This window comes from Peromyscus maniculatus, chromosome 4, assembly GCF_049852395.1.
Source record: "Peromyscus maniculatus bairdii isolate BWxNUB_F1_BW_parent chromosome 4, HU_Pman_BW_mat_3.1, whole genome shotgun sequence".
In the NCBI taxonomy this organism is placed as follows: Eukaryota; Metazoa; Chordata; class Mammalia; order Rodentia; family Cricetidae; genus Peromyscus; species Peromyscus maniculatus.
This window is the reverse complement of record NC_134855.1, coordinates 122,413,420-122,440,306: the sequence shown is the minus strand read 5'-3', so window position 1 is coordinate 122,440,306 and position 26,887 is coordinate 122,413,420. Positions and strand designations below refer to the sequence as shown.

Sequence of the window (26,887 nt, the reverse complement as noted above, 5' to 3'; positions counted from 1 at the left end):
ATTCTTTTGCAAACATTCATGCCTAAGGAAGGGCTGGATCAGGCAGCCCCGGCCGCCGGAACCGGTCGGACAGGTAGCGAGCTTGTTGACACCGTTATGTTGCAGGGCGCATGCTCACTCCCAAGTTTCCTGGTGCCTTTTCTATTCCACCTTATGAAACTTTTTCCCCGGCGTGGTCTCACGCGCGATTTAAGGCATAGGTGTCGCCGTGCCCGGAGGCTGCGAGTCACCCGGAGTGAGGGAAAAGGCCGGGGCAGCGCGGCGGGAGGTGCAGGAAGAGGGCAAACAAGGCGGGAAGGTGGGCTCCGGGAGCCAGGGGATTCAGGCGCCTCCACCGCCACTAGCGGGGAGCAGCGGGGAGGAGGGGGCCGCAGTCGGAAGAGGGGATCCCACCATGCCCAAAGTCTTTCTGGTGAAGAGGAGGAGCCCCGGAGTCTCGGTCCGCAGCTGGGATGAGCTCCCGGATGACAAAAGGGCAGACACCTACATCCCAGGTGAGGAGCGCGGGGGCCCGGCCTGGGCTCGGGGCTCCCGGGTGGGGGCAGGGTGACCGCGGCCCTCCTGATCGCGACCAGGGCTGACGTTCCCAGCCCTTCCCCCTCTCGGCTGGGGTCGTGGGGGGTCTTGAGGGAGGGGGATCGAGGGCCAGGCTGGGAAACCTGGGACGCTGGTGCTTTCTCCCTAGACAGGGCTAATTGCGGGGCGGCGGGACCGTTGGCTGCAGCGCGGGCCGAGCTGGCCCTGGAAGGGGGTGGAAGGCATTGGGGGTTCCCTTGCACCCTACGTCCTCTAAGCCGCACGTGAAGGTCCGCTAACCTCTCTGGAACGAGGCAAGGCGAGGGCACACCCGCCTCCGCGGGCGCGAGAGGAAACTTGGCGCGCGGGGTTCTCCGCGGCGCATGGCCCCTGGTGCTTCGTGGGCGCCGGGGTGGCCTGAGGACCGGTCTCCTGGCACCCTAAGTTAGTTCGAGGGGCTGACCGCCCGGTTGACTCGTCTACCCTCGGGACGTCGCCCACTTGGCGTGGTGCCCAGGTCCGGGGCGGGGCGGCGGCACCGCCCGCAGGTCAAACTGCCGTGGGCGCCCGGGCGTGACGCCGCGTGTGGGTTGAGTGTTGGGGTGCGGCCCCCTCCTCCACAGTGAGCCTGGGCTGTCTGCTCTCCGACCCCCCCGAGGACTGCCGCAGCGACGGCGGCAGTAGCAGCGGTTGCAGCAGCAGCAGCAGTAGCAGCAGCGCCGGGGAGCCCGGAGGCACCGAGAGCAGCTCGTCCCCGCGCGCACCGGAGCCTGAAACCCCAGAGCTCCACGACGCCGAAGTCCCCGATGGACACCTGGCAGCGATGCAGCGGCCGGTTGCCAGGTCAAAAATCAAGGTAGGGTGTCGACTCTGCCCCCGCCGCCACCTGCACCACGCCCTGGCGTCCGGCTCCGGAGCCCCGGCGCCCCTCCCTGCCGCGCCCGCCCGCGCACCCGGGGCCCAGGCGCCGCACGCCGGCCCGTCACTCCTGCACCTGCCCCCTGGGCGGCAGCCAGGCTCCGCGCGACCTGTCCCCTGCACCACAGTGCCCGGGCTGCCAACATCTTAAGCCGACCCAACCCCCAGAGTGGTGGCCCTGTCTGACGCTGGCAGTGGCTTCGGGAACCACTTAAGATCGAGCCCAACTACCCAGGTTCAGCTGCCCACCCTGTGTCCAAGGCCAGACTATTAACAAGACGGCCCGAGACTTCGGATGGAGAAAAAGCGCGACCCGCGGTCTTAGACGTGATGCGCTCTGGGACGCAGTCCTTGGCACCTTGAAGTCCTGAGAGTTTTGTTTCCCTCCTTGTTTTTTTGGGACACAATGGGCCTCGCAGTCACCGCTATTTCCAGTGCCCTGGTGGAGCCTGTTAGACGGGAAGCTTGTGCGGGGCACTTTAGTTTTTGCCTTTTCTCTCAAATCTTCAAGAATTAAATGAGTGGGTAAAAGATAAAAAGGCTCACCAGCAGATTTTTTTCTTCAGCGTTCCTCCCCTAGTGGATTGGAATGTCTGTGCCCCTCAAAAGCTATAGAAGGCAACATCTTATCTGGATGGCCATCAGCGCTTTGTTGGGTGGAACTTCCATGACCACCTGTTCAAAGGTATCCGCTACCCCTAGGATTAAGGAATCCTGCCCCGCTGACTCACAGCTAGCTAGAGGGGGAGGGGAGGCGGCTTGTTTTATGCATAAACCCCAGGTCCTAGCCTGGCGGGCTATAGTGCCACCTTATGCAAAGTGCGCCATAATTCTAGGGCGCCCCAGAGTATCGGGGAGGGAAGCGTGAATCTAGGGGTTAGATGGGGATAAAGAAAGCAGCTTTTCCTGCGCCCCCCGGCCCCTCGGGGTGGGCCGGGGCGCATTTGGTTCTGAATTAGGATTTGAGGCCAGAGCACCGGAAAGACTCTAGGATGTTGCAAGCTGGGGTACTATACTTCACAGAGTGCACTAAGGTTTGGAGTGAGCAGTCTGGAGGCTTCTGGGCCAGGTGGGGTTAAGTGGGAGGGAAACGTTTTCCTGAAGTGGATAGCTCTTGCCCTTTGGGAAATACTACAAAGTGCCCCACTTGCATATTTATCACCTGGCTAGAAAGACAATTGTGAGGTTGTTTGGGGAGGGACAGTAGTTCGTTAGTTTGCCCCTCCTCCATCCCCATCTTGGTAAGGAGAGAAAGCCAGTCTCATGAGATTCTGGAAGATCTATTTTCTGCCTTAGGCAGACACAAGTGTTGGAATTTTGGATTAAGGGAGTCAATAAACCAGTCATTTCCAAGATAAATTGCCTCTGTGGTGGGGGAGGGGCCCGGGCATATTTGCAGACCGTTAACAAGCAACCTGCTCCCCACACTTTTCCATTTCCTAGGGAGTATTTATTCACGGAAGGCGTCTGAAGGCCTTTCTAGGCCAGCAGTGGAGACATTTTGGTATGAGAATCACCGAAGCCTCTGGAAATATCTGCCCTGGTATTAGCAGTTTTCAAGTGGCTGATCAAATTGCCCATCTCTTAGCACATTGTGTGACTATTTCATAAGGCATTCAGAACTCAAAGAATTTCCTCTAAGAATTAGTTTCTTAGCCTGGTGGGGTGGCCCATGCCCTTAGTTCCAACACTCAGGAGGCAGAGGCAGATGGATCGCTGTGAGTTACAGGCCAGCCTGGTTTACATAATGGAGTTCCAAGCCAGAGAGGGCAACATAGGGTGACCCTATTTCAACAAACAAACAAACAAACAAACAAGCAAACAGGTTTAATTTTTTTGAGTGGAAGAGGAAGAAAGCCATTCAAGGATGAGGTCCATTCATGGCATGGCATATTTTCGCCCCCGTAGAGCTGATCGTCCCCACCTTCCATGTTAGACAAGCACTATATAACGGAGTTGCGGCCCCAGCCATGTGTACTGCTTTAATGGCTTAGTTTTAAAACTTGAAGACACACATTGGTCAGTGGGCTTGTAGGACCAAAGAAAGGGCAAGTGTGAGCCTGGGGGGGTGACACACGGACGGACGGACTACACACGACACAAAACATCCAGCAGCAGGCAGTGTGTCTGCTGTGTACAAGACAGCCAAGAGATAAAACACTCGGACTCCATGTGTTCCTTCCAGAACACTCTGGCAGTAGAGATTAAGTATCAAAGACGTGCATTTGTAAGTTCTTCAGAACTGTGTGAGCTTGAGCAGTTCTTCATTGTTCTGGGCTTCGGTTTCCTTATTTGTAAAACGTATTCAAGTGTGCATGATCTCTACCTACTTCAGTGTGAGGTGGAATGCAGCCCGGTGTATGCTCATTAACCATGGATGATGCTCTCTGGTCTGGTGGGGGAAACACCTGCAGCATCTCCGGAGAGGAGAATGAGGACCAAACCGGAAGCACCAGCCAAGATGTGCTTGCTGAGTTGGGAAGGGTTGTTGATATGGATAGGAGGGCTGTGGAAATGAGGGTGAGTGGTGTTAGGGTGATGTGGGCTGAGCCTTGTGCTTGAGTAAGGAATCAATGTTCTGGTGAGCAAAGGATAGGAAATATACCCACTAGGATCAGGGGCGGAGTTGGCAGCGTGGAGTGGGAAATGAAGCTTAGGACAAGATGAGAGCGGGTTGAAGGGCCAAGCCAAGAAGAGTGTTCCTCCATGGGCAGAGGAGCAGCTTTGGAAGCCTTCTGAGAAGGGAAGACTTGACTGGGAACATCTTGCTCCTCAAAGCCTCCTTGTGAAGAACTGTGTGAGTTACATGAAAAAAATGAGTGGGGAATCATTAGCACGCTTGAGCCATCACCAACTGCCCAACAGGAAGGCAGCCCACAGCCCCTTGGTGAAGGTTTTCTTAATGCCCTGCCCTGCAGCAGGAACCTGGGGTTTGACTGTGGTGAGTGGGTCTGGGAAGAAGGCTTGAAACCAGGTTGGGAAGATGTAGCTCATCCCTGCTTGTCTGACCTTCCATTGTGGGCTTTGGGGCAGGTTGTGACGTGATCTCTTTAAGACTAAGACTTTGGTAATTTAAAAAACAGGTTGTGGTGGGGAGATACATACATCTGGGTCCAATCAAGGACCTCATTTGCAGATCTCTAACTGTGGGCTAGACAAACCCTGGAAATGCAGGTGCCTTCTGTCTCCAAGTCTTCTACGTCTAATCTAAAGTGAACTCTGTGAGTTGACTCACTGGCTGGCAGGTCCCTGGTGCAAGTAGGAACTAGCAGGCAAATTTCTGTTCTTACCCCATCCTAATCTGTTCTCTTTTCCTTTGGCCTTCCCCTCCCTTGTGAGTTCTGAAGAAGTACAGCTAGGCTTGGTGGCGAACGCCTTTGATCTCAGCACTGGAGGCAGAGGCAGGCAGATCTTTGTGGGTTCAAAGGCACCCTGGTCTACATATGCAGTTACAGGTCAGCCAGGGCTACATAGTGAGACCTTGTCTCAATAAAAAAGAAAAAGTAGTCCACCTTTCACTTGGCTCTCTAGTGGGTGGTGACAGTATGTGTCAAATAGGTGCCCTTTTTTCCCTACAATTTTAATTATGACGAGTTTCAAAGACAAAAGAATAGGTATCTGTCACTTGGTCTCAGCCCATCCTTACTGGCTTCCATCCCCCACCTTCCCATATAAGACACTGAAGCAGTTTCCAGATATACTAGTCATGTTCTACATAACTACGGGCCATACATAGAACTGTGATCCTGTAAAATTATAATGCTGTGTGACGTCTTAGCCAGCTCAGCTTGTGTAAATACACTCTGTAATGTCCATGCAATGGTAAAATTGCCTAACCCAGCTTTCTCGGAATGGATCCATCATTAAGCAATGACTGACTGTATTTCAATTATAAGTGGTTCCAAATGTGCCCCAATCACACCCACTTGAATTATGTGTTCACATTGTTAAATGGCTTGTAAATGCCTACTCTCCTCCTCCAGTTTGTTTAATCAGGTCCATGTAACGTCCACACAGCGTGATTGACGTTTGGCATGGCCTTTAGTTGCTTTTAATTTACATGTTTTTTTCCTCCCCTTTTTTATGTACTTGCAAGCTAATTGTTGGAGCAGTGGGTCATTCGCTTTGTAGAGGTCACAACAATCTGGATTTTGCTCAGTTAGTCACTGTGGGCATTTCTCATTCTCTGTTAACTCCAAGTGGATTTTAGGGATAAGGGTACATCATCCAACAGGGTAGGGTAGTCCTTGTCACAGGTAGCTTAAGTCACATAGGATTAAAAGCGAAAGTCCTTAGTGCTGCTGAATTGGCCAGTTCCGGATGAAGATTTCCCATCATAGAAGCTGTATGGGACAGCACTGCTCTGTATGCTTGATCAGTTACTGAGTTTCAGCTTGACTGTGTCACAGTGTGTGTGACAGGGTGAAGGGTCGGGTTCCCTAAAGAGGCAGCGCGTGTTTGTTACCTTTCTGTGATAATAGGAGCTATTGGTGCTTAGGGCATAAATATTTTGGTATTGCAAAATAGTGATAATCCAGTTCTGTTCATCAGTTAGCTGTAGCCAGTGTTGACCTTGAGGCCTTGCTCATGCTAATCACATGCTTTCCCACTGAGCCATACCCTAGGAGACTTTCAGAAGACATATTTCTTTGTTTTTTTTTTTTGTTTTGTTTTTAGGTTTTTTGAGACAGGGTTTCTCTGTGTAGCCCTGGCTACCCTGGAATTAGCATGTAAACCAAGCTGGCCTCGAACTCACAGAGATTGGCCTGCCTCTGCCTCCCGAGTGCTGGGATCCCACCACCACCTGGCAACAAGGCATATTTTGGTAGAGACAGATTTTCGCTCACATTCTGTTTGGTTTCATAGGGGTAGTTTGTTAGGAAAGGCAGGAGAATGCTTGATGCCTGCTTGGTGTGGTTATGCACACCTGTAGTCCCAGCGACTGGGAAGCTGAAGACAGTAGTTTCTGGCAAGGCAAACTGTGTAACCACACAACTACATTTCAAAAAAGAAAGAAAGAAAGAAAGAAAGAAAGAAAGAAAGAAAGAAAGAAAGAAAGAAAGAAAGAAAGAAAGAAAGAAAGAAAGAAAGAAAGACGCTTAGCTGGGCGTAGTGGTACACACCTTTAATCCAGGCACTTGAGAGGCAGGCATAGGCAGGCGGATCTGTGTGTGTTTGAGGCCAACCTGATCTACATAGTGAGTTCCAGGACAACTAGAGCTACACAGTGAAGCCCTGTCTTGGAGAAAAAAAAGTAACAAAATCAAAAACAAACAAACAAAAAACAAAGAAAACCCAACATGAAGACTTGGTTTCCTTTGTGAATGAAGATTTGGAGGATAAACTATGGGGACTTTCTATGGCCCAGACTCCCTTTCAGGGGAAGAACTGTGGAACCATAGAGTTTTCGCTAAGTTCCTGATAGTTGTTGCTGGCTATGCTCAGTACAAGCATCATTTCAGTGTTACAGTAGTACCTCGCCATAGTCAACATGTAGCTCTGACACTTGAGCCTTTATTGAGTCTTAGATTAAGGAATATGGAGAGTATTCCTTACCATGATATGAGATAAGAAATGGCCAGATCTATATCCTTGTCTTGAGGAAAATGTAGGCACAGAATTTTGGGGGAATAGACATTCAAAATCTCAACTTGGTGTCTATAAGCCATATCTCCACAAGTCAGTCCCATTTCCTTGAGTCTTGTTTTTGTTTCTTTGTTTTTTTCTAGACAGGGTTTCTCTGTGTAGCCCTGACTGTCCTGGAACTCACTCTGTAGACCAGGCTGGCCTTGAACTCACAGAGATCTGCCTGCCTCTGCCTGCTAAGTACTAGAATTAAAAGTGTGCGCCACCACCGCTGGGCAAGTTTTGGTTTCTTACTTATTTATCAACAAGGCTGGTTTATTTATTTGCTTATTTTTATTTATGTGTATGTGCGTGTGCCTGTGTGAGTTTATGTGCATGATGTGTGTGCGGGTGCCCACAAAGGTCAGAAGAGGTCATTGTATCATCTGGGACTGGAGTTACAGGCAGTTAGTTGTAGGTGCTAGGAACTGAATCTTGAGTTTCTGCAAGAACAGTAAGTGCTCTTAACTGCTGAACCATCTCATCTCTCTAGCTCCACTTCTGGCTAATGAGACATTCTCTTTATCATCTCTTCCTTTGAGGAGGTGCTCCATTCTGTCATGTGCAGAAGTTGAGGAGCCTTGGGTAATGAATGGTACATGGACCCAGGAGGCCCAAAGGAGTTGGAGAAATGTATTTAGCATGTTTTGAGCAGGTGGGTGTAGCTAACACATATGACAGCGGCCCCCAAATGGCCACCAGAGAGTATCTGTAGACTCAGGATTCTCCTGCAGATGGAGGGGCATTAATTTAGTGGCTGGGTCTGTGGAAGCATCACAAGAACATAAAGGGCCGTCCCTTCTGGGTGGGTTTTCCCTTAGCAGTTTGGCAGGCAATGATCTTAGACACCTGGGAAGTCGGTGTCAGATCCAGCTTGCCTCCCTGGATGCTTCGGACACTTCCAGAAGTCCTCACACAATGATTGGTTTGTTGTGGTTTGGTTTTTTGTTGTTGTTGTATTTTGTTTTGTTTTTGGCCACGGAGGCCTGCTTTTTAGAACTTAGTTGGAATTTGGCTTCTTTTATTAAATGAAAGCTGAGATCCAACAGAGAACAGGGCTGTGAGCAGAGACAAGCCAAGTCCCAGGCTTGGCGAATCGCTCATCCTCTCTTTATCTTGCTCTGAATTAATTTCCAGGCTGATGTCATTTCCCAGCCTCTGTGGTAGTTTCTCTCCTTCACTAATAAGCCCTGGCAAAGCGTTGACTTCAGATAAGGTGAGACTAGGGAGCATTTCCAGAAGATCTCCCCCTGGAAGACCTGAAACAGCACCTGGTGGTTAAACACATGAGTAACTTCTGTATCAAACACAAGCGGGGGGCTGGAGAGATGGCTCAGTCGTTGAGAGCACTTATTTCCCTTGCAGAGGACCCAGGTTCAGCTCCCAGCATCCACAAAGTGACTTCTAACCTTCGATGACTCCAATCCAGGGGATGTGATGCCCTCTTCTGTACTTTTCTAGAGTACCAGACGCACATGCGGTGCATGTATATATATATATATATATATATATATATATATATATATATATATGGGCAAAACATCCATAAACGTAGGCTAAAAATTAAATCTAAAAAGTTTTTTTGTTGTTTTGTTTTTTTTGAGACAGGGTTTCTCTGTGTAATCCTGACTGCCCTGGAACTCACTTTGTAGACCAGGCTGGTCTGGAACTCACAGAGATCCACCTGGCTCTGCCTCCCGGAGTGCTGGGATTAAAGGCGTGTGCCACCACGCCCGGCTAAAAAGGTTTTTTCATAATCAAACCCTTTTTAAGAAGGAATGATACTGACTCTGAGGGGAACAGGGTCTATGTTTACTTCCACATTGCTGGGGTCAGATTCTACCGGAAGGCAGGAAAGAAGGTCGATGGCCACAGCTTTTTGGATTGCAGAATTTGGGGTGAAGGACTCGGGGCTTATGGCTCACACTAAAGGTGATTTCTCTCTCCCATCAGAGAGAGCAAAATTGAAAAGCAGATTAAGGAACAGGGAATTTTGACCAATTATTTTTGTGTATGTTTTCTTGCCGTGGTTAAAGTGTGGTGTGTGTGTGTGTGTGTGTGTAAATGTCTTGCGGGAGTTGGTTCTTCTACCATTCACCATATGGATTCCATAGATCAAACTCAGAAATCGTCAGCCTTGGCTACAAGCATCCACTATCCTCTGAGCCATCTCCCTCGCCCGCCCTCAGTTACTTTTGTTTTAGCATTATAGAAATTTGGAACTTACTTTTATTGTTTTATTGTGGTTTTTTTTTTTAATAAGTAGCTTTCTTCTCTTTAAATCTTTAATTTACTCCCAAGAAGCAAATACCATTATTCATATTTTATGGGTGATGAAATTAAGGCTTAGAGGAGTTAAATTACTTGCTTACATTCTCGGATTGTGGGAAGTGGAGCACATGTTGAATTTGGGGAGCTGGAAAACTGGCTCTGGTCTTAGCTTCTCACACTCCAGAGGGGACTATGTGGTACCACTTAGTATGTTCACACATAGAGGAACTGTGATCTGGGGTTTTGATTTTGGTTTTTCAAGACAGTTTTTTGTGTAGCCCTGGTTGTCCTGGAACTCATTGTATATATAGATCAGGCTGGCCTTGAACTCAGAAATCCACCCCCCCTCCTACCCCACTCTGCCTTCCAAGTGCTGGGATTAAAAAGCATGTGCCACCACCCCTGGTATGATCCAGGATATCAAATGACATTTCATATCATACAGATGATCAGAGCTAAATATTTATTCAATTTCTTGGCATTTCTTGCCTCTATCTACTATGATTGTTTATTGGGTGTATGTGGGGTGGTACAAGTGTGTTCATGTAAGTGTGGGTACAGCCTGTGGAGGTCAGAGGAAACCCCAGGTGTCATCTTCAGAGACACCGTCTACCTTCTCTGATATATAGGGTCTCTCCCTGTTCTGGAGGTCACCACTAGACTGCCTACCCAAGGAATCCTTCTCTATGTCTCCTCAGCTCAGGGATTCAACGATACACCACTCCATCTGTCTTTTTAGGTGTTCTGAGCATCTAAGTAAGTCTTCATGCTTGTCAGCACTTAGCTTAGTGAGAGCTAGCTCTCCACTCTGCCACAGCCATTGTATAATTAACATGGGTAAGATGTAATTTTGGTCTAAGTTTTGGTTTATGATGTAACTTATTACTTGTAGAACCGAGTAAAGAAATCAGACTGGATATCTCTGCTTTGAACACTGAGGAGAGAGGATGTTAGTTGTATACCCGTGTGAGCATAATGAAGATGGCCCAGACAGCAGACACAGGACCTGGGGAGGGAGAACTGGTCCAGGAATCCTGGGAGAGGGGACTGAGAAATGGCACCTTGGGGCTGGGGATGCAGCTGTGTGATAAGACTGAGTTCTTAATGTACAAAAGCTCTGGGTTCCATCTCCAGTTCCAAAATTAACAAGGAGAATAATGCAAGCAGTACGACAAAGCTGATATATTCTGGGGGAAAAAAAAATCTGTTTGTTACTGATTTTTAGGATTTTATTTTGATTTATTTGTTTTTAAAAATGTATTTATTTTATGCGTAGAGGAATTTATGCTGCACGGCTCTCTGTGTGCCATGTAAGTGCCTGGTACTCATATAGACCAGCAGAGGGTCTTGGGTCCCCTGGAACTGGAGTTACACACGGTTGTGAGCTACTATATGAGTGCTGGAAATTGAACCCAAGTCGTCTTATGCAACCAATGCTCTTAACCACCAAGCCATCTCTCCAGTCAATTTATTTTCAATCATGTGCAGATGAGGGTGGTGTGCACATGAGTGCAGGTGCCCTCAGGCCAGAAGACAGGGTCAGATGCCCTGGAGCTGGAGTCACCTGTCATGCATGGGTGCTGGGAACTGAACTCAGGCCTTCTGCAAAAGCAGTATGTGTTCTTAACTGCTGGGCCATCTCTCCAGCCCACGGTTACTGTTTTGGTTAATCCATTTCTTCTGTGCAAGTAACCCCAAATTTAGTAGCTAAAATAATGTGTATCATATTTCCTATGTCTGTGGAATGGCTGGATAGTCCTTGCCGGCTTTCTCTGGAGGTTGCAGCCAGATGTCCCCGCTGGACCGCTTGGTGCTCCCATCCTTTCCTTTGAAGCCTGTGCTAATAGACAGTCAGCTAGTGTCCAGTCTCTTGCTATTATAGACCAAATTTGTATTTATTGTGTTTTATTTTGGTTTTTCAAGACAGGGTTTCTCTGTGAAGCAGTCCTGGCTTCTTTCTCTGTAGACCAGGCTGGCCTTGAACTCACAGAGATCCGCCTGCCTCTGCTGCCTCTCGAGTGCTGGGATTAAAGGCCTGTGCCACCACTGCCTGGCTTAGAATGAATTTTTAAAGCACCACACATGAAATACCCCCACAAACCAAATACCCCTTCCCTTATGAGGAGTGATATAATACGGCAGGAACTAGTTATTGGCAGTGATCCTTAGCCAATTGTCTCTCTTTTAAAAAAAATTAGGATTTATTTGTTTTATGTGTATGAATGTTTTGCTGCATGTATGTACATATATCATGTGTGTGCCTGGTGCTCAAGGAGGTCAGAAGAAGGTATTAGATCCCTTAGAACTGGTGTTACACACAGTAAGCTCTCACGTGGGTGTGGGACCTTTCTCTGGAAGAGCGACAGGTGCTCTTAACATCCCTGAGGCATCTCTCCAGCCCTCTCTTTTTTTGTTTTTATTTTTACATTTTTTTGAGACTCCTGGAACTCACTCTGTAGACTAGGCTGGCCTCAAACTCAGAGATCTACCTGCCTCTGCCTCCCGAGAGTTGAGAATAAAGGAGTGTACTACCACACTTCAGTTGTCTCTGTCTTGATTGAGAGTTCCTTACGCAGTCAGGTGACGTTTGCCCTCTGTAGACTTGTCATTTAGAAGCCTAGAGTTCTCAGTGGGCCTCATTTAGTCTTTCCTCCTTTGTTTTCCAGAGCTCTCTCTTGCCTTTGGAATAGGTCCCACCCATTGGGTCCCCAAGGTAGACACTGCCCTTTTCCACAGTCTAGTAACTGCTTTCCCAGGCCTGGCAGCTCACACTGAACCAGACACAGATTGTTATTTCCCACCATTTTCTTTTTCTTTCTTTCTTTTTTTTTTTTCTCTTTTTTCTTTTCCTCTGGAGCTGAGGACCAAACCCAGGGCCTTGTGCTTACTAGGCAAGCACTTTACCACTGAACTAAATCCCCAACCACCCCCCCACACACACACACCATTTTCTTATCCCCTCTAATTTCTGCTTGACAGCGGGACTTGGTGTCTCTGCAGTCCTCTCCCTTGATGTTTCACATCCCAGCCACTATGGCGTCTTTTTGGGGAAAAGCCACTTTGGTGTTGGTGGTGCCTTGACCATAGAGCCCATCAGTCACTCAGTGCTAAGTCAGACAAATTAAGCTCTGAACCAGTGAGAATGAATAGGAGAGGAAGCTGCCTAGGAAACCCTCTCCTGGGATCCTACAGCCTCCTTGGCATCCTTCTACTTGCTCCCGGCTGCCCGGCACACTCTGAGCTGCCCTCGGGCATGGAGGAATGGGAGGCAGCGGTGTGTGTGTGGACATGTGCTGACTGTCCTCAAGGCCTTGAATGGAGGAGCCCACACGAACTCTTCAGAAGCATAAATGCAATATGCTCTCTGGAATAAAGGGCAGTGAAGTACATACAGGCAGCCCTCTATACCCATGACTTCCACAGCCCGTGGATTCAACCATTTGAAAAGAATATAGTGTCTATGCTAAACATGTACAGATCTTTTTCTTCTCTCTTGTCCTTATTCCTTAAATAGTACAGCCTAACACTAGTCACGTAGAGTTTACATCGGTACAAGGTTCTATAGACATCTGTTTAGGTCATGCAGCTGTCTATGGGATGATATGCATACTGGGTCCAAAGCCACAGTGTTTCAGATCAGGGGCCTGAGCACCCGAAGCATTTAGTATCTGCAGAGGATCCTGTTACCAATCTCTGTGTGCTAAGGATGACTGAACGCCAAGGATTAGTGTCTAGCCTCATTTCTTTTTCCTCTTCCTGCCTTCCACTCCGCTACCCCCCCCCCATTTATTCATTCATCCATTTAGTTAGTTGTTAGTTAGTTAGTTGAGGCAGGGTGTCTCTGTGTAGCCCTGGCTATCCCAGAATTCACTCTGTAGACCAGGCTGGCCTCGAACTCAGAGATCTGCCTGCCTCTGCCTCCCAAGTGCTGGGATTAAAGGTATATCACCCCACCACACAGCTATTTATTTATTTTTGGTAGTACTAGGGATACCCACAGGACTTGCACATGCAGGTGAGTGCCCTGATGCTCCAGTCCTTGGGCTTCTTATAGACAGTTCTGGCAGAGCAAATGGACCGTCTACAGGGCCTGACCTGGTGGCACAACTGATCTTTGAGCACATCAGGTGTGGTGCTTCACATCCCACAGAGGGTCAATCCAGTGTTTGTCCAGGGAGACAGCAAATACCACTGAGAGAATCCTGCACTGGGGATGGGGACAGTCCAGAAGCTGGAATTCTGTCATGGTCTCACTGATGATAAAGCTCTGGAATCCTGGCTGAGTCATTTTCCCAAGTGATGGTTTTATTTGTGCACAGTTTGGGTGTCTGGACCTGGGGCGTGGCCCAGCTAGGCAGTTTTCACCTGAAAGGCATTGTCCGGGGCCAGTCGGCTAGGTGGTGGTGACCCCAGGTTAGGTTGGAAGATCCATCTAGGCAGAGCTAGCACCATGGTGCCCCTGCATGGGGTTCTGGCTCTCCACATGGCTAGTTTGGGCTTCCTTGGCTTCAGACATGGAGGCTGGCTTATGAGAAGGAGGCAATGAAGCTTCCAGGTGTCCTGCATCCCAGAATTAACACATTATTTCTGCTCTCCGTTAGTCATGAGCCCTGCCCAGGTTCAGGGGAAGAGAAATCATCTCCATCTTTCCCCTACCCCTTTTTAAAATTTTGGATTACGTTTATTTATTGTGCGTGGGTATGCTACAGTGTGTGACAGCTTTTGGGAGTTGGTTCTCTACTTCGGCCATGTTGGTCCCAGGGATTGAATTCGGGTCATCAATCTTTGCCATCAAGGTTAGCAGCAAGTGCCTTTATTCACTGAACTATCTCTCCAACCCCGTTTCTACTTCTTGGTGTCTGGAACAGTACTCAGGGGCACAGAAAAAAAGAGTTGACTGTGCTGTCTTTGGAAACCATTGACAGCAAGACCCAGACCCCTTCCTTCTGTTCCTCCGTCCTCAGCATTTGCTTCTTCCTCATGGTCCATGTGGCCGCTGGGGCTCTAGCTCCTGGGATCCTCTCTTCTCCCTTAAGGGGATGTCTTTTTCATCAGTCAGGTGATCAGATGCCCGTGCCTTGTTAAAAGGCTGCTGTAAAATGCCTTTAATTCCAGCACTCAGGAGGCAGAGGCAGTCGGATCTCTGTGAGTGTGAGGCCAGCCTGGTCTACAGAGAGAGTTTCAGGACATCCAGGACTTTTGTTGCTTTAAAAACAACAACAAAAAAAGCTGCTGTAAGACAGCGCAGAGATAGGAGTCAGAGGTCTGCGGAGGGAGAAAGGAAGGATGCTGTGCAAAAACATTTCCCAGTACCAGTGTCTTCACACCTTTCCCAAAGCTTAGAGGGAACAGAAGCCATAGTCAGGCTCAGCCTTGAGAGAGCTCATGGCCGGGTTCCCAAGGGAGCCCCTGTGATCTCACACACTCTCTCTGCTCCCAGTTTACCACAGGCACGTGCAATGACTCCGTGATTCACAACTGCGAACTGTGTGGCAAGAGCTTCCGCCTGCAGCGCATGCTCAACCGTCACCTCAAGTGCCACAACCAGGTAAAGAGGCACCTGTGCACCTTCTGCGGCAAGGGCTTCAATGACACCTTCGACCTAAAGAGGCATGTACGCACACATACAGGTGAGGCTGCACACGTGACTCGCTCACTTCTGGTCTGTCCACCCCCACCCCCACCCCCACTCCCACCCCTACCCCCATCCCCCCACCCCCACCCCCGACCCAAGAAACAAGTTTGCAGTGTGGAGCAGGATGGACACAGGATGAGGCATTTGGGGCTATCCCAACTGAGTTCACCCCCTGACTCTGCCACCTGCCAGCCTTGTCACCCGGGACATGCAGGCCACCTCTCATGGCCTGATTTTGCTCCTGTAAGATGGACGTGATATACAGGTTCGAGGGAGGCTATCGCAGGAATTCGCCACGGTAACGCAGCCCCCGTAGTCTGGCTGCAGAATGGGATGCTTAGGACCAGCTTCAAACCTTCTGTGCCTCTTACTGGACTCTTGCCGTCATTGGTTTTGGTTTCGGTTTTTTAAGATGAGGCCTGGTCACGTGGCCTGCCCTTGAACTCTCTGTCCTCTTTCCTGTGCTTCCCAAGTGCAGGGATCACAGATGTGCACCGCTGTGCCTGGCTAACCTCCTAAAGTAAGCCTGACTCAGGGCTCCCGATCCTCCTGAGGCGGCACAACAGCTGCCCTGAGCTTCCTCGGGGCCTCTTCCTTGGCTTCCCAACTTTTCTTCTTCCTCCTCTCTCTTTTTAAATGCAAGGGATAGAATCTAAGGCCTTGAGCATGCTAAACAAGCACTCCACCACTGAACTACCATTTTCCAACTCAGGCAGTCTGGATCGGAGACCTCCTCTTGTGTGTTTCAGAGAGTCTGGGGGATGACCTTTTGCCTCAGTCCAAAACCTGCTGATTGGTCACAAGCTTCATTAGTTTTATCTTAGGCACATCGGGCCCCTAGGCTTCTCCACTTGCGGCCCAGTTTATACCTTTGGCCCAGTAAGTCCTGGAGGAAAATTGTCAGGATGCCACTTCTCTGCTCAAAATTCTGCAACTCCAGGTAGAGTAGATACAGACACCTCCATTTCACGTGAGGCCTCTCGCTATGTGGGGCTTGTCATCAAATTTCCATCAATGCCATCCCATCTCATCCCATTTAAACATGACCCATCTGCCGTGCGCGCACACACACACACACACACACCCACCCCACCCCCTGCCCCTGCCCCAACAGGGTTTCTCTGTGTGTATCCCTGGCTGTACTGGAACTTACTCTATAGACCAGGCTAAAATTCAAAGAGATCCGCCTGCCTCTGCCTCCCAAGTGCTGGGACTAAAAGTGGGCACCACCACTGCCAGGCAAACACAACCCATCTTAAAGTATAAGTACTGTCCTGACCCACAACCCACCTTCCCAATAGCTTCTCACACTGTGTACATAGCCCCCTGTCCCTCAAATTCTTTCAGAATTTAGGGTTCTCCCACTAGACAGATTTCAGCTCTTCAGTCTCACCCAGGGACCTTCTTAGGTCCTGTCTATTCCATTTTCTTTCCTAATTCTTATGCTTATCTTTTTTCTTGGTTAAGCCATACTTCACCAAGTGAAGTATGGTGACATGAGCTGCCTCCCTGGCCTGGCAAGAGTGGCCCCCTCTTTACAAAGTGAGGTGGTCTACAAAAGATACTTTTCTTTTGGGGGTTTCTTTTCGTGTGTGTGTGTGGGGGGGGGTGTGGTGGGACAGGGTTTCTCTGTGTATCTCTGGCTGTCCTGGAAGTCACTCTATAGACAAGACTGGACTCGAACTCAGAGATCCACCTGCCTCTACCTCTGGAGTGTTGGGATTAAAGTCATTTGCCACCAAGCCTGGCTATACCTTCCCTCTAAAAAAAAATTTTTTTTCTAAACTTTTCTTTTTTCTTTCTTTTTCTTTTCTTTTTTCTTTCTTTCTTTTTTTTTTTTTTTTGGTTTTAGAGACAGGGTTTCTCTATGTAGCTTTGGAGCCTGTCCTGGAACTCGCTCTGTAGACCAGGCTGGCCTTGACCTCATAGAGATCCGCCTGCCTCTGCCACCTGAATGCTGGGATTAAAGGCGTGCACCACCACTGCCCAGCCTAAACTGAATTTTCCATTGAAATGACATAACCAAGTGGTGGTAGTGGTAGTGGCAGCTCATGCCTTCAGTCCCAGCACTCAGGAGGCAGAGGCAGGTGGATATCTGAGTTTGAGGCCAGCCTGGTCTACAGAGCAAGTTCCAGGGCAGCTAGGGCTACACAGAGAAACCCTGTCTCAGACATACACACACACACACACACACCACATACGTACACACATATACACATACAAACAAAAACAAAACAAACAAACAAAAAAACCCAAATTACATATCTAGAAAAATGCATAAATTACAAGTCCTTAGATGCATGCAATTAAAATCAAGTTTAAAAAAAAAAATCAGACTATTTCTAGACCTAGAAGTCATTACCCTCTCCCAGTAATCTGCTTTCCAAGGGGGGGTCAGGACTTCTAATTAATATATGACTATTTTTTAACTTGATGATATAAATGGGATCTGTACCACCTTTGAATCTGGCTACAGTCTCTAAAGACTAATTCATTAATTTATTTATACATAATGGAAATTGAATCCAGGGTCTTGAACACACTGGGCAAGTTCTCTAACACTGAGCTATAATCCTAGCTAGCTGTGTTAACTTTTTATTTCAAGAAGGGTCTCACTAATTTGACCAGACTGGCCTTGAACTCACTGAGTAGCCCTGGGTGGTTGTGAACCAGCAGTTCTATGATTGACAGGCACCTCCAGAGGTGGAAATCTGGGGCCACACCAGTCTGGACCACAGCCATTGGCTGCTGAGCCCCTGCCTTGGGATGTGTAACAACTAGATGTAGTTTAAGACACTGGATTTGGAAGACTTAATAAGAAAAACAATCTCAAAATTTAAAGTTTAAAATGATTCATTGAAGGTAATCTCTTTAGTCCCAGTACTCATGGGGCAGAGCCAGGAGGATCTCAGTGAGTTCTAGGACAACCTGGTCTACATATGGAGTTCTAAGCCAGTCGGGAATACAGTGAGACCCTGTTTCAAAAAAAAAAAAAAAAAAAAAAAAAAAGAATCTTACCTGTTTCTATTTGTTTGCTTGCTTATTTATGTTTTGAGACAGTGTCTCCTGTGGTGTAGGCTGGCCTTGAACTCTACATTCTCCTGCTTTAGCCTGCTGAGTACTGGAGTTAAAAGTACATGCCACTGTACCTGGCTCCTTCTAGAAATTTCTAAATTTTAAAGTGGTTTGCCCCTTAATTTCTATTGGACAGCACTATAATAATTGAAATTGATGGGTAGACATTTCTAGAATTTTAATCATAACTTTTGCCTTCAAAGTAATCAATGAGTAGTAGTGCTGTGGAAATGACTTGAATCCATTTCCATGGCCAGCCTTCCTTTCTGGTTGGAGGTATGCCTCCAAGGACCGTAAAGCTGGGGCCTTACGTTTGTCTTAGCTGGTGATAAAGATGAGTCGTCATTGACCTCATGTGCTAGGGGCTAGAGGAGGAGACCAGGCTATGATTGGCTCCTGGGCTTTACCCTTGGTGTGATTTCACTACAAAAACAACATTGGAAAGTTCTCCGATGTGTTAGTTCCTGCGATCCAATCTCACCGGCTCCAAAAGATCATCCTAGAATTTAGTGGGAACTTGTTCTTTGCCTCTGGTTGAGCTGTGAACATCACAGTTCGGCTGTTGACTATTCTAAGTGTATTTAGGCCAGAAACAAAGATACAGACACTCAACACAAATACAGCGGACAGCTAAGTGAGGGATATGTTTGCATCGAGTCTAAAAGGACCAAGCCTTAGCATTTTAAAAACCTAGCTGGAACGCTAGGAACCTCCATTAGAGAATGGTTAGCAATGCTGATAAGTTTGTCAAAGACAGGAGCGGACAGTGAGCGCTAACCTTGCCTCTCACCCACCACCAACTGCGTCTCTTTTCATTCTGGAAACTGCGGAGGGCATCTAAGGAAAGACTCAGAATACAAAAGAAACTTTCTGAAAAAGGTTCAGGGGAACCAGAACCTGAAAATGTCTTACATTAATATCCAAGCAGATGAAAGAAAAGATTAGGAATTCTTTTTTTTTTTTTTTTTGGGGGGGGGGGTGCGGGGCGGAGTATGACTTCACCAAGAAAAAAGTAACTACAGGGTTCTCTTTCCGTGACCCTGTCTCGGTCTCTCCATGGTTTGTGTGTGTGACCGGGCTAGAGAGTGAGGGTATGGTCCAGATGATGGCTCACTGGAATAAACCCAGTGATGCAGAGGAAAGCCTCCATCACACTTTAAAAAAAAATGCCAGTAGCTGGCCGTGGTGGTCCATGCCTTTAATTACTAGGGAGGTGAAGAGAGGAGGATTGTGAGCTGCAGGTCAGCCTGGTCTCATCATGAGTTCTAGACAAGCAACAAACAACCCGCCCCCCAAAACAAACAAACAAACAAACCAGAATGAACAACAACAACAAAAAAATGAGTGGCAGTTTTCGTTCCGAACAGTCTTGGATCCTGAACCCTGGAAGCAGCTCTGTATTAAAACGATTTATGAAGGAGGGCTCCTGGGAGGAACTTGACAAGCAGTGAAGGCAAGTGGGAAAGAGAAAAATGTGCTAGCCTCAGCCCTTCCCAGACGGCTCTGGGGTTTGAAGCATACCTCAGTGCTGTCCTGTCCACAGGTTTCAATTAGACAAAGCTGAAGACTTTTTCACTCCCGGGCATTGGGAAAGTTACTCGCTAGTGCTCATTCCTTGGAGAAGGGGACACCCAAGAGCTGTTAGCCACCAGCTCACATGGCCACTGGGGCTATGCGTCAGCCCACGAAGTGAGTCTGGGTGGGAAGCCAACACTGTCTTCTGTGTACTTGACAGAGATGACTGCTTTTGTCTGGTGTCAGGGGCAGGATCACAGAAGCCAGGCTCACCTACATCAGGACAGACAGAGGAGCCCTGCGCAATTAAAGGAACAAGCCGTGCATGTTTGGTTCACAGCCTGAGAAGAATAACACAGATCTGTTTTTATAGCCCGTTCTTTTGAATGTTCTACAGTTGGGCCAGCTAGGTTACTTCCTAAGAGGGGCTGCCTGTTGGCAAAAATGATTTGTTTGGGGGAGAGAGTGTTTGAGTGGAAAAAAAAAAACCTGACCAACCCTTACACATGCTGGACTCCACAGCGAGTGTCCACACCTACGCTTCTCGGTGTGGTTCGAGGACCCGCAGCACCTGGGAGTTGGTGGGCATGTACAGCCACACGTTTTGATGCCCTGAGGTACCAACCTCATTGTTCAGATACAGTATTTATTGAAAGTATTTTATTTTCCTGCTCGGTAAAATGAATGTTTATGCTGTTGAAGATGTCAGATGGCGTAAAAAGCTGTAGCAAGTGTCCACTATCACAAATGGTTGATTGGCAAGGTCAAGCACATCAGTGGGGTTCTGCTAAGTCTTGGAGAGAGGCTTGGTTGGGCCTGGAAAATGATAACTCACGTTTCTCAAGGTGTGGTGGCTCGTGCCTATAATCCCAGCACTCAGAGGCTGAGGCAGGAGGATTATTGAAATTTAATGTCAGACTGAGCATTTGTTTTTCTTGCAGAGGACCTGGGTTCAGTTATCAGCACCCACATGGTAGCTTACCACCATCTGTAACTCCAGCTCTAGGGGATCTGATGCCTTCTGGCTTCTGCAGACACTGCACTCACGTGGTACATGTACATACATGTAGGCTCATACACATAAAATAAAAATAAATACATTTTGTGGGTTTTTTTTTTGTTTTTGAGACAGGTTCTCACCATGTAATTCTGGCTGACCTAGAACTCACTATGTAGACCAGGCAGGCCTCAAACTCCTAGGTGGAGGCAGGAGGATCAAGGTCTTCACGGTTATCCCCAGACACAGTGAGTTTGAGGCCAACCTGGGCTAGAGGAAAAAAATTAAAAAGAACCTTGGAGCCCCAGATGAAGTAAGAGGCTCATGCCTTTCCTGTGCACTGAGTTCCATAGAGAGAACCTGAGGAATTCCAATTTGAGGTCAGGGCTGGGGAGGGGCTGCCCACCAGACAGGGGCCCTCTTGCCTTATCTTCCATCAGGGGCTACATTGAGAGAGGCCAGAAGGCAAACAAACCGCAGCCCGACTAAAGCAGAGAAGACAATGGTGTCTTTGTTTGGAGCTAAGGAGAAGGATTGACTGGATTGGGAAAAATGCAGATCAGAAAGAAGTTTAAGGCCGGCCGGGCTGCTAGCTGAAGAAGTGTGGAATCCGCTCCCCAGCTCGCTTGCGGAATTGCCTCCTCGGTGGTTTCCTTTTTAGTTTGACTTATATTTTTTTTTTCAGCCAAAAAGATAATATATTTGTGTGTGGGGGAAATTGAAAATAAGATTTTAAAAAAGCAAGCCTCCATACAAGCCTAGTTCCTTTCTGAAAGCGATTTGCCATTTGTTTGTTTGTTTGTTTGTTTTGTTTTTCTCCTGGAAGTTTTTAAGGCATGCAGCTGCTGTCATGGGAACTAGACCTTGGGCCTTGCTTGGTGTCTACCTAGTGGATGTACCTTACTCCTTTCCATCACTGTCCATTTAAACGAAATCACGACAAAATTTCCGTCACAGAGGCACAGACCTTTTCTAGCTTCCCAATAGAACTGCTTGCTTCCATTTTCAGGTTATCTCCGCCCCCACCCCCTTCTGTTTTATTTAATTCTGACAATGCCACCATGAATTTTCTTGTCTATCCCACACACACACACACACAACGTGAGTCTGTCTCTAACGTAACTTCCCATGAGTGAACTTACTTGGCCAAAGGGCCGGAAGAGTCTGGGTTTACGGGTATGGCCTGCTTCCCTTCCTGGGAGGCCCTCTGTCTACTCCCACAAGGAGGCCAGTGTCAAAGCTTCTTGCTGTAGTTCACAGTCGGATCAGAGTCAGGAGAGGAGCACTTGACCTGAGGCAGGGAAGCAGGCAGAAAGTTCCAGCAGTGAGGGATTTACCTGGAGATGTGGGACATGAACTCAGCCTAGGGTTCGGAATAAGCAACTCAAAGCTCTTTGTTAAGCCCCCCAAAAAACTTTTTTTTTTTGAACTAGGTAATAAAGGCCTAGGATAGAGAATTCAAAAGATCAGTCGGCGAGGGACATCGCTAATAGTCACCTAGGAACCACATTTTTTAAAAATCCTTTTTTGTTGTTGTGAAATACATAGTGCATAAGAAAGGTGTAGTTGAAAGACAAACACTACTTAGGGATATGGCAGCGGATTCCTGCGTGCCGTGTTTCCATTGTGTTGAGCTGGATTCTAAACACTGAGGCCCTAGCTCTCTGAATACTTAGTGTTGGCCAGGTCAGGTCCTGTGCCTGTGCTATCCAGTTAATCCTGGGACCAGCCATCCCTGGGTGTGAGTACTCTCTGCGTTTTGTGGGTGAGGAGACTGAGCTGCGGAGGGGTTAACAGATTAACCGTGGACTCCGTTAATGAGTGGCAGATGTGCAGTGCCTGGCTTTTCAGTGGCCTTGGACTTTGGAACCACTCAGGTAGGTGTCAGTAGGTTAATTATGTCTGGCAACAGATGGTGCTTTCGGTTCCCAACCTGTTCTTTTGAGTAGGACAAGATGGGCTTCTGCCACAGAGTGAGATGAAGGGCGAGGTCTCGGTGTTGGGGGAGGGGAGCTTAGTACCCATCCCCCTTACACCAATCTACCTTCATTCCCTTGAAGGAGTGGCAAACAGCCATGCTCTGGGATCGAAGCGCTATTTCCCAAGCCCAGGAAGGAGCTTTTTTGACAAGACGTCTGTCTGTCTGCAGGAATGAGATTACAGAGTCAGAAGAGGAAGCAGGGACGTTGGGGCAGGGGGCAGGTTTATAAGCTAGCCGTGTCGTAACTAGAGCTTTTATGGTCTGTCTCCTGTGTCTACCTCATGAGGCACCCAGCCTCAAAACCAGGGTCATGCTGGGTGGTGGTGGCACACGCCTTTAATCCCAGCACTGGGAGGCAGAGGCAGGCACATCTCTGTGAGTTCAAGGCCAGCCTGGTCTACAGAGCGAGATCCAGGAAAGGTGCAAAGCTACACAGAGAAAACCTGTCTCAAAAAACAAAACAAAACAAACAAACAAACAAAAAAACAGGGTCAGCGCCTACACTATATCCTCTTGGAAGAAACCTCCTAGTCAGCCCCTTTCTTCACTGGCCAGGTAATGCAGGGCTCCCAAAATCTCCTAGCCCTGGCTTCTCAGCCCTTGCTGGGTGCTCTGCCCGTAGAAAATATGTGCAGACTATGTGTTAAACACTACAGGAAAGGTGATATGGTTCTGCACATGCTAGGTCCAGTGTCGTCTGGGTCACCCTGGAGTAGGAAGCTCCACACCTAGGACCAGAAGCATTTATTTCTTGCATATATACGTGCAATGGAATATCATATAGCTGTTAAAAAAAAAGTGAAATTATGTCATCTGCGGGAAAATGGAACTGGGAATTGTGAAATGAAATAAGTGATTCGAAAGGAAGATATTTGTTTTTTCTCTTATGTGGAATCTAGGTTGGTTTTTGTTTGGTTGGCTTTGTTTTTTGTTGTTATTCTTTTGTTTGTTTGTTTTTTGAGACAGGGTTTCTGTGTGTGTAGCCCTGGCAGTCCTGGACTCACTCTGTCGAACCAGGCTGGCCTCAAACTCAGAGATCTACCTGCCTCTGCCTCCCAATTGCTGGGACCAAAGGTGTGTGCCACCACTGACTGGCTTTTTTTAAAGTGGAAAGTGGACCATTTGAGACGAGGAAGGCAATGGGGAAGGATAAAAAGTAGGTGATAGCGTTAGGGGTGTGAACAGGATCAAAGTAGGTTTTATGTGTGTATGGAAAGGTTGTTTATTTATTTGTGTATGTGAGTTTTTTGTTTGTTTGTTTTGTTTTTGTGGGGAGTGTTTTGTCCACTTGTATGTCTGTGTAGCACACAGCCCAGGTCTGGAGCTCATGGAGGCCAGGAGAGGGTTTTAGGTCTCTTGTATATGTGGATGGTGGGAACCGAACCTGGGGCCTCTGGATGAGCAGCCAGTTCTCTTCACTGCCGAGTCATCTCTCCAGCCCTTGAAGAGATAGATCATAAGGAAGGCCAAGTTTGGTGCACGCCTTTAGTCCCAGCCCTCAGGAGGCAGAGGCCAGCCAAGGTGACAAGGTGAAACCTTATCTCAGCAACAAGGGACAAAGTCTCAGCTCTGCCCCATCGGAACCTGGAGTCTGCTTGCTGTTTGTCTGGTTCTGAGACAGCCTCTCACTATGCGGCCCATGCTAGCATTACAGGCTTGCATTGCCTCACTGGCCAAAAATATGCTTTCTGGTGATTGGTGAGCATTTTTGCTGTGATGCCCCAAGCACCTCTCTTACCCCAGACCGAGCCCAGTCCTTGTTCAGACCATGTCCAGAGCAATTAAATACATGTAAAAATATATTTAACAATATGTACCTATACATATGTCTTCTTTATTTTGTATAAAGCAGAACACCTCAAGAAACTCTTGCCGGGGCTAGGGGAAGAGACATGTATGAGGTGAGGGAGGCCTTTTTAGATTTTTTTTTCAATGTTTATTTATTATTGAGATCTCTCTTATGTAGTCATGTGACTTGGGTTGGCCTTGAATTCCTGATCCTCCTGTCTCCACCTCCCAGGTGCTGGGCCTACAGACATGGGCTTCTGAACCTGATGTTGATTTTAGATTTAAATGTCCCCCTACGTCTAGCTGATGGAATTTCTCTATATAGAGTAGCCCAGGTGGACCCTACGCTCTAACTGGGATTATAAGGCACCACTGCACACAGCATTTCATTTAAAAAAACAAAACAACACACTGAGTCATCTTTATGTGTGAGCACAAGCGTGTGGTGGCCAGAAGTAGGCCAATGACATCAGGTGTCTATTGATCTCTATCTTCTCCCTACCCCCACCCTGTGTGTGTGTGTGTGTGTGTGTGTATGTGTGTGTGTGTGTGTGTGTGTGTGTGTGTCTGTCTGTCTGTGTGTGTGTGTGTGTGTGTGTGTGTCTGTCTGTCTGTCTGTCTGTCTGTCTCTGTGTGTGTCTGCCTGTGCTTGCCGTGTGTGAGTTTTGGAGGTCAGGGGACAACTTATGGGAGGCAATTCTTTCTTTCCTTCCACCATGTGCTTTCTGGTATCCAAACTCTGGCATCGTCTGGTCAGCCTTGGTGGCTAACAACTTTAGTTACTGAGTCTCCTCACTGTGCCCCCGACCTGCCACAGCCCCTTTTTCTGAGAAAGGGTCTCTCACTTGGCTTGGAATTTGCCAATTAGGCTAGGCTGGCAGGCCAGTAAGTGCCAGGGATCCACCTGTCATTGGTTCCTAGAAACTGCAGACAGGGTTTCATGGTGTAGCCCCGACTGGCCTTGAGCTCCTGATATCTGTTTGCCTCTGCCTCTTGAGGGCTGGGATTAAAGGTGTGTGCCGTTGTAAATGAGTTACATTCGCATTTAGCAGTGGCTACAAGCACAGTTCTGAGCAAATGAGAAATGTTTCAAATTTCTTCCCCTCCCACTGTGCTATTGTTACAGTAAGACTTCTAAAGGTCAGAATTTTAACGTTAATCAAATGGAGTTTCCTGTGGACCTGACAGCCACCACACCCACCCCTTGCTTTGTAAAATACAGGTTCTGGGGATGGAGCCCAGACCCAGTCCTTTACCAGCTGAGCTACAGCCACCTACTGCTAGTTCTTCATTTCGTCTGTCCCCTGAAATGCTTAGCACAGTGTGAGTGTGTTCTGCACCGCCTCCTGTCATCTCCAGCACAGTTCACCCTTGGCTTCCTCCCTTCCGCGTCTTTCTCTTTCATTGCCTGACCCGTGCTTCCTGGCATGGCCTCTCCAGTAAACTTACTCTAGGATCTTTGTCTCCGTGTCTCTTTCCAGGAAAGCCCACAGTACAAAAAATGAAAACATGGCTTACCTTGCCACTAAAAGATGAAACCTTTAAGGCAGATGAGTGGGAAGAATACAAGTTTTTCTCCTAGCGTCAAGTGTTGGGCTCTGCCTCATTGGTGCCCACCTGTATTAGGGTTGCTTGTGTAGATGTCGGGACCCTTGTAGATGGTTCGGGCCCCGCCTTCCTCACATTGTCAAGGATCTTGGTTATGGGACGCTTCCGTGGTTTACTAGGAGGGGAAGCTTGGGCTTGGCTATGACCAGCTGGTGACCTGTCTGCCCCTCATCCTTACAGGCATTCGCCCCTACAAATGTGATGTGTGTTACAAAGCCTTCACGCAGCGATGTTCCTTGGAGTCCCACCTGAAGAAGATCCACGGTGTGCAGCAGCAGTATGCCTACAAGCAGCGCCGGGACAAGCTCTATGTGTGTGAGGATTGTGGCTACACGGGCCCCACCCAGGAGGACCTGTACCTGCACGTGAACAGTGCCCACCCGGGTAGCACGTTTCTCAAAAAGACTTCCAAAAAGCTGGCGGCCCTTCTGCAGAACAAGCTGACGTCCCCGCTGCAGGAGAATTCCACCCTGAGTGAAGAGGAGGAAAAAAAGTGAAGAGAGAAAGTGGAGGAGAGACGCTCGGTGCCACGTTTACTCGGACTCTGGGTTCTGAGGCGTACCTCTCCTCGGCTTCACGGGTTCTTTTCAGTGACAAGTATTCAGTCCACCTCTTCTTTTGGGACATCAACAGTCAGATGCCCTCCAAAGTTGTCATTCTGCCACAACAGGCCCTGGACCCTGTGTCTGTTTTCTTGGTGGCTGAGATCACGTACGGGTTCGTGTGTGTGTGTGTGTGTGTGTGTGTGTGTGTGTGTGTGTGTGTGTGTGATGTGTATTTTTTTTTTTCTGATGGAATTTTCACACATGAATAGAGGGGTGTTCTTAAAGAGACCATCATCTTATGGTGCCTTGAAATGCTTCTCAAGCAAGGAAAATGTATATTCTTCTGAAAGAGTTTACAGAAACTATTTTAATAAATGAAATGTTCATGTGAAACTTCTCTTTAAAAAACAAAA

The 26,887-nt window shown here is 48.1% G+C and overlaps 1 protein-coding gene across 1 annotated transcript; it reads left to right on the top strand.

Annotated features, from left to right (window-relative positions):
• Positions 1 to 26,887, top strand: Ovol2 (ovo like zinc finger 2). The gene is made up of 4 exons (XM_006984464.4): positions 1 to 494; positions 1,140 to 1,372; positions 14,771 to 14,960; positions 26,110 to 26,887. The coding sequence occupies exons 1-4, from the start codon at positions 395 to 397 to the stop codon at positions 26,424 to 26,426; spliced, it is 840 nt and encodes a 279-aa protein (XP_006984526.1). The 5' UTR covers positions 1 to 394; the 3' UTR covers positions 26,427 to 26,887.